The sequence below is a fragment of the Cyprinodon tularosa genome, unplaced genomic scaffold, assembly GCF_016077235.1.
Source record: "Cyprinodon tularosa strain WSP-4 unplaced genomic scaffold, ASM1607723v1 ctg138, whole genome shotgun sequence".
NCBI lineage: Eukaryota > Metazoa > Chordata > Actinopteri > Cyprinodontiformes > Cyprinodontidae > Cyprinodon > Cyprinodon tularosa.
Genome location: NW_024038200.1, coordinates 721,456 through 736,208, shown reverse-complemented (window position 1 = coordinate 736,208; position 14,753 = coordinate 721,456). Strand labels below are relative to the sequence as shown.

At 37.5% G+C, this 14,753-nt stretch overlaps 1 protein-coding gene across 6 annotated transcripts in view; it reads right to left on the bottom strand.

Annotated features, from left to right (window-relative positions):
- The window catches only part of tenm2 (teneurin transmembrane protein 2), a 478,143-nt gene that overhangs the window by 356,732 nt on the left and 106,658 nt on the right, over positions 1–14,753 (bottom strand). For 4 of the 6 annotated variants that reach the window (XM_038278102.1, XM_038278106.1, XM_038278104.1 and 1 more), the window contains exon 3: positions 2,129–2,472. In XM_038278102.1, the coding sequence (XP_038134030.1) occupies positions 2,129–2,354 (226 nt within the window). In that variant the 5' untranslated portion in view covers positions 2,355–2,472. Of the gene's footprint in view, positions 1–2,128; positions 2,473–14,753 lie in introns of those variants that run through there. The other 2 variants (XM_038278103.1, XM_038278105.1) reach the window with 1 other exon arrangement.

The window sequence follows — 14,753 nt, the reverse complement described above, 5'->3', positions numbered from 1 at the left end:
GCTGATATGCGTTGGAGAGAAGTTCTTGATAAGTTACGCAGAAGTTACTCAGAGGTTTAGGAGAAGCTAGACGCCACGACTGATGAGGAACTGACACTGAACGGATGCCATCAGATAACTGACCTGGAACTTGCCGTATGTCGACATGTGCTAGCATGTTTCAGCGTACTTATAACTTATACAAAACGTACCCATAACTTATCCAACATATGGCAGCATTTTGGACAGATTTTTTGTACGTCAGGCAGATGCTGGTCTAAATCGTCAAGGTGTGACAGCGGCTTGATCTTTGCCTGGTTTGCTTTGAATAAATGTTGCATAATCTCTACAGACTGCTTGAGTACTACTTTTATACTATACACACCTAGAAACGCAAAATACGTTAACGGATTTCAAAATAAAAGCAACAAACAGCGATATTTTAGAGACGTTAAATATTCAGTGGCAATGATCAAGCGTTACACCTCAGAAATGCCTAAATTTAACTTAGTGCTTTGCAGATGTTGCAGCAACAACCCAACACTGCAGTATTTTACCTTCAGCTATGCAGGTGCTCTGTCTATGCTGATGAAGGTTTCCTCAATTTGATATGGCCGCCATTCAACATTCATTCACTTAATAATTATTTGACCACTTGATGATACTCATAAAGAACTAAACCTTCATACTCATGTCATCAAAAACCTTAGTTCTTAGTTCTTGCTAAAACATGTTTTAAGACCTTTAACGCAATAAATACATAAATTAAAAGGATGGGAAAACTATACACATGCAATACTTTGTGTTTTACAAAATGTGGTTTATCTTTATTTTTCCATTTAGACAGGTAACATTTTATTTTATTAATTCCGATAAAGATGTCATAATTTAGAGGCAGAATGACAAATCTGATCGTATTGAAGTATTGTGAAAAATATAGTTTCTGTTCAGTTTAATTAATTAGAATCAAAAATAATTAATTTTTTTCTATGGTTAAAACTTTACATGCACAAGTTCACCCTCACAAACAACTACAGGTGCTAGGCTTCAGGTACTTAGAGATTCACTTCCAAACAGAAACCCCACATTCATATCTTCAGGTAACACAGAGTACATGTCAGACTTAATAATATTACGTTAGCGATAGTTTCAAGGTGTTTGCTTTATTGTATATCTCGTACCATGTTTTTTGGTTGTGCTGTTCTTTTTTTTTTTTTTTTTCCATCTCATTACAGGTGTTGAAGCAGACTGAAAATGTTTTGTCATTGTCTCCTTCCTATCTCCTCTTTCTTTCATCTTTTGTCCTGTTTTTTTCTTTTTCTTTTTCCTTCTTCTTCTTCTGTTTTTCTGCTCTACTTACATTGCAGTGTCCATATGAACTGTAAAACTCCTTGCATAATTATAATAAAGCAATTTATATGCATAAATCAAGCGGAACACCATACTGCTACACTTGTGAAAGTGAAATCTGTTGGGCTCTTTTTGGCATCAAGACAATTATTATTATTGCCACATTGCCAGACAGGACACTGTAAAAAAAATAAATCAATAAATAAAAATAATAATAATTGACCCAAAAAAAATAAAAAAATGCTCATAATGTTTTTTTTTGTTTTTTTTTTAAGGGCTGCATCCAACAATTATTTTGCTAATCGATTAATCTTTTTATAATAATAGTTTTTTTTTTGGATTAATCGATTAGTAGTCGAATAGCCAAAGATTCCTTAAAGAAGTTTTTTTTTTACAGAATCAAACCAGGTGAAAATAAAACCTTTCCACCTGAGGAGTTCTGGATAGAGCAGACTGACAGATGAAAACGTTTTTTTTTTTTTTTTTTCCAAGTCTTTAATGCAAAATGTTATAATATTTTTTTACTATTTTCCTACAATTACTGCTTTAAGTGTGTTTCTCTGTCCGCTCAAGGTACGTCTCAATGTGTCTATGCTCCAGCTATTAATCAATTAGTAAATTAGTTGACGATTATTTCAATAATCAATTAATCCCATGAATTGTTTTTTTAAACAAATTGCTATTCATTAAAATATACTTACCCCTACATTGAGACCAGACAAATGGGTCTATTGAATGACTTATTGATAAATGGGTTATACTTCATAAATATAGTAATCTAACTGCTGCACAGACTCACCTTGCCTGGAGTACTCATCAGCCTCGTGGTGCACCAAGTCTGTAATGCAGCCACCGTAGTGAAGCCTCTGCTCATGATCGAAGGCCTTCAGGGTCTCACTGGAGCTGTAGGATTTCTGTGTGGGAACCCGGCGCTCATCTGCATCCAGTGAGGACGTGTTGAACTGGGACTCCTTAGCACAACGGCTAGCGGTCAGAGAGCGGTTCTTATGGTCCTTTAGATCCATGTCCAACTTCTCTGAAGGATGCTGATCTTTTTAAACAAACGGTGCAAAAAAGGAGGAGAAGGTTTAAAGGAAGAGGGCTGGCGAGGCTTTCTGGAGAATCTGCTACGGCTTCGGTCACCTGAAACACAAGGGAGGGGAAGGTGGGGAGTGAAGAGGAGAGCAAAGTTAGAATAAAATGAACAGAAGTTCTGCTCCAACTCACTCCCACCAAACACTCCTTATGGACCATACAGGGAGAGTTTGGTAAGAAGGAGCTCTACGGATGGACATTTGAGAAACCAGCAAATATACAACACATTGGAGTATTGATGTAGAATAAGTAAGGCTATTGTGGGGAGAAACCGAGCTGCCAGCACCGTGGTCCACAGAGATACTCGACCATCGACCGCCATGAAAAATAGTCATCCGGCAAACAAATCTATCCCACAAAAAAACAGAGACTTGACTCAAACGCGGTCCAGACCAACCTGAGCTGAAGGCAGCCATGCATGAATTCAAAACAAGACAATGAATAAGCAAAAAAAACCTGATAATCTGGATTAGAGGAAGGTAACGGGGAAAATGCAAAGAGAAAAAAAAAAGTGCAGGATGGAAGGGGAGGAGAAATGACTTAAGGGCATTGAAAGTCTCTCCCTCATTATCAGAGTGAGAATGGATCAGGCTCCCTTGGAGCCTGTAAGCGATAATCAAACACACCCAAATGCATACGCTCATACAAAAACTACGCAAGATACTCAGAATGAGCACGATAAGCACTCACATTTGGAGATCTGGGGCGAAAAAAAAGGCGCACCTGAACTTTCTGCAGCCAATTTAATGACAACTATTAAGATTACAGCCATTTTTTTTTTTATTTATTTCATTCCAACACCAGTTTCATCTCTAAAATCTTAACATTTATAAATGTAGACTATAAATAAACATCATGCTAATAAAGCATGATATCCGTTAAGCAATGCAATACACTGGAGAGCTGAAGTTCAAAGAACAACAGAACAAGAACCAGCAGAAATTAACAGAGACACTTCCAGCAGCTGCAGCAGCCGGGATTTGATATTCACAGCAATAAATAGGTCATTCATGGTTCTATCACTGGAGGCCAAGGATAGTCTGGTCCGCCCACTGCATTAAAGCTTAGCATTGTGTTTCCATCACTGCAGCTCTTAGTCTGGACAGCACTTACCAATATCAGAGCAGGAAAAGGGCATTTCTGAAGAACCGTCATCAGCTGATTTTGAATACATTATGTAGCTAATTACATATATACCAATAGAAGAGGAACAAGACGAGAGAAAAAGAAAGTCAGAGGTTATAGAATGTGAGTCGATTTATTCTACGAGGGTTCCTTTTAAAATGCTAGTATTGAAAAATGCCCAACTATGTCCATTGATTAATAGGAGGTATTATGTCTCATAAAGGGCTCATTATTCTCAGGCATCTATCAAACAGGCTATTAGGAGTTCAACCCTAATGTGTTTGTACCTTTAATAGAGGATGAGGAAATAAGAGTGGGACAACAGCTCAGGAAATATGGAGACATTTTGACTGGTAATGCCAAAACAAAGGGTGAGTGTGTAGGAGATCAGTTGTATGTTATATAGTAACATCAGCTGTGTTGCTTCCATCAACGCCTTTGTTTCTAGATGTTGGAGCTTGGCCTGTTTTCCAGTGTAGTCCTGTTTCTCTGACTGTGACTAACTGGATGTGCTCTCTTCGTCCTCTGACATGGGAGCTGGCTCGGAGCTCGTCTGCCTGGCTGTGTGTTTCCTGGACGGGGCCGCCTGTGGAGCTGGTTAACAGTTGCCTTTTGTATCTATGCTTCTTTTTCTATGTCTGCTTCTGTCTCCTTGAACCCCAGTGGGCCTCAGCAGATGGCCGCTCACACTGAGCCTGGTTCTGCTGGAGGTTTCTTCCTGTTCAAAGGGAGTTTTTCCTCTCCACTGTCGCTACAAGCATGCTTAGTGTGAGGGATTGCTGAAGAGTCAATGAGTCGATGCAATCAGCTGGTTTTCCTTAGATAGAAAACTTTGAATCAATCTGACTGGATGATCTGGTGAACTGGAAAGTGCCTTGAGATGACACGTGTTGTGAATTTGGCGCTATAGAAATAAACTGAATTGAATTGAATTATGTTAAACGAAAAATTTTTTTGGCTGTTTAAAAAAATTATTTGAGCTATAGGAAGACATTATACAGTGGTAGCCGTTTAAAATTTACCCACTTTCCTTAATGGGTCCCCGGCTGGTCCTTGACTGGTCCCCTACAAATCCTTTTTAAACATCAATCTTTGTACTAAAATATTCTTTCTGTCAAGATTTGCGGACATTAGTCAGAGTAGAAAAATAATGCACACCCGAGAGAAGGCCATTGGCTGGAATTTGGAAGGGATTTTGCTGGGAGCTGCAGGGAAGTGCGCTGCCATTCAGCTGGTGTTTGACTGGCAAGGGCCATTTTGAATAGGGGTGAGTATTGGCATGGTTGATGCGATAAATGTCAATGAATAATACGATATCATCACCATATTGCAATATCACTATATATTATATTTTTCTATCTATCAAAATAACATGTATAGATAAAACAGCAAGTGCTTTATATGTACATTAGAGGACATTGATTTATTAGTTAGATATTGAATTATTTAGTTATTTTGGTATCCATGTTGTTACAGATATTTTTTTTCATGGTAAAATGTTTTGTTTTTGAAATCGACTAGGAAGTGAAAAATCGATATATATTGGGCAGCCGAAAAATCAGGATATATCACGAAAACGATTTTTTTCCCGCACCCCTAATTTTTAATGGCTTCTACTCTAAAATCTTATACTACATTAATAATAAAACAAGATCGCAGCTAAGCTGGTTTAACAAAAGTGAAAGAAATTGATTGGTAAACTAAAGAAAATGACAATTATTCTAATTGATCTCTTTCCTGATTTATGATAGTTTTTTATTCTTCTCTAAGCCATCAATAACAGAGGCACCTTGGAACCTCGGTGTAATACTCAACAGATAAGACAATGAAAATGGCTTCACATAAAAAAAAAAAAACAAAAACATAAAACTGCAAACTCTATTTTTTGATTGCTGAACAACAATGGAGTTTTCCTTTGATTCACTCTGGAATAAAAGGCTGGACTTTCCTGATATATAGAGGATGGTGGACGGCTTGTTATGTGTTCGGACTTTAAAGGGGTGACTGGCAATTAAGTTTCCCTGGAGGTGGAGGACAGGCAGCGAAACCGTTAGCTGAGTAAATCTAAAAACTTTTCTTTCTGGTGAATCCATTCATTGCCCATTTTTCTCCTCTGTCTTGATGAAGTTGTATTTAATGCGTATGATGTCTATTTTTAAGGTGAGAGTTGATTTTTGGCTCTTCATGTGCGTGCGTTAGTGTTCAGGAAACCCCTACTACATTTCTTGAGGGTCCTTTTCATAAAGTTGGATAAACTTAAAGTTAATAGACACTTATCCTAAATCAAATTATTTAGTTTTGTGATATTTAGGATTTTCGGTTTTAGAACAGGTGATATCAATTAGCTAACTCGACTCTGAAGCAGCTTAGATTTTAGAGGAAACAAAAAGCAGACCTGCATCAATGGAACACAGAAAAGAGGATGCTCTGTGGCAACTGTATGATGACATGTGGTTTATGACAGTAGTTGGACTTTCACCATTTAATGGCACATAAACATAATTTTGATCACAGCTCTACTCTCTGCTGGAGATCCACTGATATCCTGCTTTGCTTAGGAAGGTCCTGTTCCTCCTTGGGGCATCAAGACACTCAAAAGGTGCTGCTCCTTTTTCCAAGTGGTGTTCAGTCCCCTGACATCTGGTGATGAATGACTTGTTACACAGCTTACCTGCTAACATTTATAGCCAGCAACATGTTGCAGGAGATACAGCTGTAATAATCCCAGTGGGAGACTGGTTTGTCCTGATTATACTGAGAATCGATGAACTGGTTTCCTAAGCCTGTAAGAAATCACCAGATCCCAACACTATTTGGAGCCAACATGGATTTTAGAGATTTCCAAAAGGTCAGCATTTGCTAAAGTCAAATAACTTTCTACACCGCAAAAACTATCTAGAAATAAGTTAAAAAAAATAAATAAATTGAGTTTATCTCCTCTTAATTTGAGTAGGTAAATGAGATGATTTGCCAATGGAATGATTTTTTTTTTATTTATCTTAAAATAGGATAATTAGTTAATATGCACTTGAAATAAGACAATACAATTGTTTTTTTTCTTATTTCAAATGTAAATTGTCTTGTTCCATTGGCGAAGCGTCTCACTTAAGTCTTCAATTCAAGAAAAAATGCACTTATTTTAAGAAAAAAATACCTTTTTTGCAGTGTATTCTAAATCAACTTTTCCCTTGATGGAAAGTTGTGTTGGTTAGTTGAGACATTTCACTCTGGTTCTGTCAGATAGTGCTGTTAAACATAAATGAAACCATTCTAAATCTAATTTAGATGTAAAATCCTTTAAACTATAACATTTAAGAGTCATTTTAAGGCCAAATCTTTTGACTTAATACAGCAATAAACATAAAACATGTTTTGGTGAAAAGCTAAATAATATTTCCAACAATAATATTAAGAATATCTACGTTAAAACAATCTTAATGAGTGAGTTGAGTGCATGCGGCTGTTGGACTGGTTTGTATAGGAGTCTGGTTGTGTGGCTTATTCTCTATTTCTATTTTCTTTCTATTGATCTTTTGTGTGGGTGGCTTAAGTGACAGCACTTTAGTCCAAAGCTAATTCCCTCAAGGGGACTTTACAATAGGCTCTATACTATATATCTTTTACGATGTAAACATATTTCATTTTAATGTTGTTTTCATAATGATTATTCTGTATGTATTACTTGATTTATTTAGTCATTTTCTACTAAACAGCAGAAAAACAACCCTGTTCCTACTGTTGCTTGTGTTGTATGACGGAGGACTCTTACAGAAAGCCTTTGTTTGTTGCAGCTGAATGAGGGATTGGTAGGAAGGCTCCTAATGCAAGTAAGCCTCCAAAGGCAGCTGGATAATGGCGAAACCGACTGCTCTGACATGGGAAACATGAAACCTAGGACTATTCATATAGAAGGATGTAAAACACTGACAGAAGGCTGGACTGGTGCGATAATAAGGAATTTGGAACCTTGTGTGCAGGAAGCAGAAAAACAGGAGCATCGCTGACACAGCTGCACAGAACCTGGAAGAAATTAAAACCTATCTAAACAGAGCAGAGCATTTCAAGCACCTGTGATGCAAATATTAACATGCAGGTACATCATTGAACTGTAGATTCTCTCCTTAACCCGTAGGGTGCATTTTGCAATAAAAATGTATCTTCATACATTATAAAGGCATGTCTCTATTTGTACAATGCAAAAACTGCTAATCTGTGTGTCAAATAAAGGGAAGTTGCTAAAAAATGATGGGGATGTGCAAATTGCTCAGAACCTTTGTTAATAAGGTTTAACTGCCTCTAAATAAATTCCATCAAATTTGTGCTGTAAAGGAGAAAGTAAACAAAATAAATTTGACTACAACATCTGAGCGCGATCCGTAGCCAGCCTGCTGTCCACACAAGTCAAACACCACTGTTTAAGAGCAACACTAATAAGTAGGCGGATTCAAGGTGTTAGTGTGGATAAAGAAGGCAAGTCCCCCTAAGATTGAAATATGAGAAAATAAAAAAGTTAAAGAACAGGGGAAATATTTAATCATTTTCTCAGAGAAACAATCAAAAATCTTGATTTTCAAAGGTGGTCTGAAAAAAAAAAGTTCTTCTGGCAGAGGTGTTAAAAGTTTTAATGTTTATGACTCCAGTAGAAGTAGAAATCCTACTGTTTCAAAACACTTCTGTAGAAGTTAGAGAATCAACTTTTTTACTCAAAAGTATAAAAGAACCAGTTTTTAAACAACTTAAAGTATAAAACAGGGCTCGATGTTAACCATTGATTGCCCCGGGCAAGTAGTTTTTATTGTTGGGAGAGTATAAGTTTCATTGCATTTGCCCGCTGGGCAAAAAAAAATTATTTATTACTCAAAATTACTTTTAATTCACCGACATTTGCTTAAAAAAGGACTCACAGGCGTTGCCAGCGCCATTTTTGTTGTTTTGTGTGATTTGGAAAAGCCGCAAGATTTTCCGCCAGATGGCGTGATTTTTGTCCAGGAATTGGCGCGAATCAGACACATTTATTTGGACTTGGCAGGCTAAAAAACAACAACAAGGCAAAAAAATGTAAGTAGAGTAATACACCCACCACCCAGATAACCCTAGATTAAAAATTATCGGTCAGGGATTAGGAAATTTGGCATAAAATTTAAAAGTTATTCATTTGTGACGTTGACTTCTGTCTTGTGATTTATCTTAAGTTTTTAACCTGTCAAGTTTTTTTTGTTGATTTTTAACATTACAATTTATATTTTTCCAAGCACACAACAGTTTAAAGTAAAGTTTAGTTTGAAAAGAATGTGCAGAAAGGATTGAAAAGCATGTTAACACGGTAATGTAGGCTTGAGTTTATTATCTGACGCATGCATAAACACACCAGGAACAAAAAACAAACGTGTTTCATTGATATATATACAAAAATTAATATTAGGAACTATATTTATCAAACATTATACTGGGCAAGTAAAAATTGTTTTGGGCAAATGAAATGTGAAAGTCACTTGCCCAAAAATCCTTATCGTCAACCCCTGTAAAAGTGATGCAGAAAAAATTTTTAGGGACATAAGCTACCCTATTAAAGGAACATTTTTCTACAATTCTGGATGATAACTTCCTTAGATTTCATTTTCTTAGTTTTAAAACTAATGATAACAGTGTCACATTTAACTGTGCATCATCTTGAAAAGGTTTATTTTGGTATGTGGTGAGCAACAAGTTGGGGCAGCACCGAGTCCAACCACAAAGAAATTGTCTGAATGAAACGAATTATTTTCATGTTTTTTTTATTTTTTCTGACATGAAAAAATGGGAGGGGCTAGAAGAACATCCAGAGATTTAGTGCATTCTCAGACTGGCGTTCTCTGCAAATGGAACAGTGTCAGCCTGAGGCTGATGCCGTGTCACAAGCACCCGAGATATTGAGAAACGGCTCAACCGATATGTTGATGAAAAACTCTACGAACACCCGTCTTAACGCACGAGAAGGTTTCTGGACAAGGCAGGAAAAGAGTTGGACGAAGAAGAAAAGAGACACCTGACCGTAGGGTGACCACGAAATCCAAGCATAATGAGAAATGCAATTAGATGATGAAGGAAAGGATGAAGAACTAATTTTCAAAAATAACACAGAGGAAATTTGAAACTGATAACTGGGCTTTTTTCTACATTCATGTTGTTATTTTAAAGAAAAAAAAACACTGTTGATTCACTATAACTACGACTCACATTTAGTTAATCTGAGGGTAATGGCTTCACAGGATTATAGAGCTTATAACAAGATGATTTTCTCTTTCAATTTCAGCAGGATTTGGAATTAAAAAAAGGCTATATTTAAAAGGAAAACAGCTCTTTGAAGGCTTTATGAGACACACAGATGTATGAATTTATGAAGTTTAAACCTATGTTTATATCAATACAAATGAGATTTTTTGCAATCAGAACAAAAAATGTTTTCTTGTAACTAAAATAAAGCCAAAGAACGGGAAGAGAAACATATTACTGCAAAGATGCATCAATGCATTCATGGCCCCACATTGCATCAGCTATTTTATGTTTTACTGCATCATTCTTCCAAAGGGCCTCCAGACTTATTATTTTTCTGCAATGGTAAATTTTAAATATGCAATGGTGTGAGAACTTGAGAATATTAACTAAAAAGATCTCATCCAGTGATTGCTTAGTTTTTTTTCTTTTTTAACAAATAAGTATGAAGAGAATTTGAAAAATCAGGCTTAGAGGACCATTGATGTTTAGGACCATTCCACAGCAGGAGGCTTCCTGGTGACTCCTGTTAAGCAGAAGGATGAACAAACAGCATTTGGTAATTTAACATACTGGAGAACCATTTAACCTAAACTTTAAAAACTTCTCAAAGAAATTTTTCTCAAGGTGACATAATATAAAACTGAATGAAATAAACAATTAATCCAATGCATACTTCTATACATATTTTTATCTGAATTTGCAGCCTTGAAACCTTGTTTTTAGCAGTGGCGGCTGGTGGTATTTCCTCCAGGGGGCGATATAATTTCTAAATAGATATATACCAAAAAACAATCAAATGTATACTAAGGTATCACACCAGCATATTTAGATTTTTCCAGCGCTTTATTGTCATTAGAGTGTCAAAAGACAAAGCACCGAAATTCAATCTCTGCATTTAACCCATCCCCTTTGGGGAGCCGTGGGCTGCCATTGTGCAGCCCCTGAGGAGCAGCGAGGGGGTTAAGGGTCTTTTACTCATGAAGTCCGTGGGAGCTCGTACTCAGAACCTCAGGATTTCAACGCAACGCCTTAACCACTCCCTAATGCAGGCATTGTCGTGAAGGGTCTTGCCTAAGGACCCTCACTGGCAGCTCATTTTCCCCAGCTGTTATACGAACCCGGGCTTCCTGCTTGCAGGGCGAGTGACTTACCGCTTGAGCTAGCCAGCAACATTAAAAAAATGAAAAGTTCTTTAAATCAGCCATAGCTGTCTTAATCCTTTCTAGGTCAGAAAACGACATTTGAAAAAGGAGGCAGGGAAAGCAGGATAAAGCCATAGCCTCGCTGCATGCAGTTAGCCTAGCCTTGTAGCTAAATAATTCTATAAACCTGTCAATCAGCCGCACTTTCTAACAGACGACTGAGACGTCAGCGCTGTGGAGGGAGGTGGTCTGCAGATAAAGCTGCTTTCAGCTCTGGGTGCAGGAGAGCTGCTCACAGTGTTGCCAACTCAGCGACTTTTTCGCTATATTTAGCGACTTCTCAGACGCCTCCAGCGACTCTTTTTCAACAAAGCGACTAGCGACAAATCTAGTGACTTTCCTGGTGTCTGCCGTGGGGCGCCTCCCCCATCCCAACCCCCTTCTCCCGCTCCCGCAGGAGTCCCTCTCAGCGCTGCAGTCAGAGCCACAGCATGTTTACCCTCAGCTTCAAGACTGCAAATGAGCCACGCACATGTGCAGGGATTGACGGCGCAGGTTGATCACGCTGGACTTAGCTCCCTGGGTTGCTGAACCTGCCATAGAGAGCCTTGACCAACATGACGATGACCCACTCTTTCTGTGAGCAGGCAAGCACAGCCTGCGTGTGTGGAGGGAAATCTTATTAGTTTAAAAAAATAACAATAATTACCGTTATTTGCTGACATTGTCATTGATTCTTTTTAGGCTTCTTGTTTGTTCCATTTAGATTGTTAATGTTAATATAATGTAAAAAATTGTATGGTTCAAAATGTTACCACGCTTTCTAAGCTCCTTAGTGGACCACAAGGGAAAAAAGAAAAATAAAAATAAAAAGTTGAAAAAAAAAGTATTATGCAAATTAGGCAATGACGTCATTCAGCGACTTCTAGCGAATTATAGCACAGCCAATAGCTACTTTCCTTACAGAGGAGTTGGCAACACTGGCTGCTCCCCAGGACGCTCCAAACTTTAGCGTTGAAGAGGAAATACTGCGCTGGACAACTTTTAACCCGAGTCTATGGGGGAAGATTTATGGAAATACGTCATCAATCCGACGACAAACAAATAGCTTTACTTGTCATTAAAGATTCAATATTAATCTTGTGCATCTAGAAAATATAATAATACATTTTGAAATATTTAATTTTATAATTTATTTTCTATTTGTTTTTTATTTTAATCAATGTGATTGGGTGAGTGGGGCGGCGCCCTTGCACCCTCTATTGGCCAGCTGCCACTGGTTTTCAGGAGTTATATTTGATACCGGATACTTGATCTACGTTAAGTCTCAGGATTTACAAGAAAAACAGTAAAATAAAAGTTTCTTTAGCCGTAAAATTTTTAGAGATTTGTCTGATGAATAGCATATGAGTTTTTTTTTTCTTTTCTAACCATTTTGGGATTGTTTCCTGCATGTGCAGCGTTAGAGCTCCCTCACATGGTCGCAAATTTAAACCACGTAAATTAGAATAAAGGTGAAATCCGCTGTCAGGTTAGTTATAAGCATTCAGCATAATGAAGGAAGCATTAAAAACTGAAATACAATGACCCGAATATTTTCAACACAATTGTTTCTAACAGCTTGCTTGGCTCGAGATCAAACTGAATCTAGTCTAAGATATGTAGAAAAGCAGTATGTGATAGAGTATTTGATATTTAGAGTATGTGCATGTAATATTTATTCAAAGCCTTGTATGTTTGCATGACTGTAACAAAAAATATATAGAAAAATAAACAACAGTTTGTTGTTTCAAACCTGCATGCAAGAACATTTCATTATTTGAACTATTTAAAGATTATCTTTATATCAGACTTTAAAAAAACAACCTCTAAAGAGACTTTTTAATCTGTATATATATATATAATCTCAACTTTGAATGCAAAAAGCATGTAATTCAGCCTTTACGTCACTCGTTTCATTGCAAAAACAACCGAAACAACAACCAGCCAAAGAGACCGCTGGAACTCAGCGTGGAGCCTTTCCATCACAAAATTCACCCATTCTTTCAGAACTCTGTCAACAGGAGATAAAATTGTTCATTTGATATCTTTTTTAAAGCTCGTCTATGTTTTTTTTTTAATGTAATTTGAATGAAATTTGTATAGCAAAGAAGAAAAAAATGGCCTTTGGAAAACCAGGCCCTGTTATCAGAAATGACAAAATTGGGGCTCTGAAGCATTTGGCTTCAATTTTCTGCCGTTTCGTGTGTGTATCTACGCAGTTGCTCAAATTAAGTTGTTTACACAGTTTATTCCCAAAGACAAAGCCTGGAAGAGTCTGAATAACTGGTAGAAACAAAGAGTAGACGGAGCGAAGCGTGCACAGAGAGGTCGCATGAGAATAGAGGAGAAAAATCCTTGAATCAGACTAGCAGTCAATTACAAATCATCAAAAAAGTGCTTCACATCTTGACTTCTAGAAAAAATAAAAAAAACAGCATCAAAATAAGAGTACAAATATAGTCGAGATTAAAATATTTGTCAGGGTTCGAGCTAGAATCCAGTCACATATTTAGATTCCCAAACAAAAGCAGCTTCCGCTTGGCTTCCCTTCTTAGAGTCGAAATCCAGTTTTTAATGCAAAGTGCAGATTGGAGAGGTTTAATAATTAACCAAAGCATCGTCTCTGCATTCCACAAAGCAATCCACTGGACTTTGTTTTCAAGTTTGAAGACGTTTCTCTTCCTATTCAGGAAGCTTTTTCAATTCAAAATGTCAGGAATTGCGTTGAGTTCCAGGTTTTATACGAGGGACCAACAAAGCCTTGTTTTGGTTTAGAAAACATGCTAATTGAAACGATTGAACGGGTCCACCCCTTGGAGGCCAAACTACCTCCATTCCAAAGGGGTGGACCCGTTTGTCCGTTTCAGTTAGCCTGTTTTCTAAACAAAAATAAGGCTTTGTTGGTCCATAGTATAAAGCGTGGAACTCAACGCTGTTCCTGACATCTTGAATTGAAAAAGCTTCCTGGATGGGAAGAGAAATGTCTTCAAACTTGGAAACAAAGTACAGAGGATTGTTTTTTTTTAACTTTTTTAGAATGAACATGACCTGGAACATTCAAGGTAACAATCTATGAAAATATGATCTTTGTAAAGGTGGAAACTTCCTAGCCTGACGTAGTCCTACTCAATTCTAGTCAGAATATGAGTTTGATACTGCTCCATAGAGCTGTGATTATGGGGCGTGTTTCGAACGAACCAGGAAAAAAAATGCCTCTGCACTGAGCAACGGAGTGCGTGACGTATGTTAAGCGACGCATAGTTGTTGTCAACAAAAATCAAAGCGTGCAGTTGCACGCCTAGAATAAAAAGATGAGCGTGAACGATTTTTGCCGGTGTTGCAAAAAGAACCTGAGGATACAAGGAGTCATTCAACACACGAACCTCATTTTTAAGAAAAACAGTAAAGGCGAATGCACATACGATCAAGTTCTCTGTTTAGGATTACAACTCTACAAACCTTCTAATAAATCGCATCACATTTGTCGGTCCTGTCAGAACGTTATAACACGGTTGGAACGCGACAAGCTTGTGTTATAAAAATGGGCAGACGATGAAGAAGATCCAGCCGGAAGAACCGTCTTCATGCATCGATCGCGTTTCTCTGTTCCTCTTTTAAAATTAATTTGCTGTCGATATCTTCTAGAACAGACCTACTAGCAGAATCTACACACCTCAACTCTCCAGCGGCAGCCATTGTTGTTGTCACCCAAGCGCGCTTTGGTGACGTGGTTGATTACGTTACTGTTGATCATCTGTCCATCCT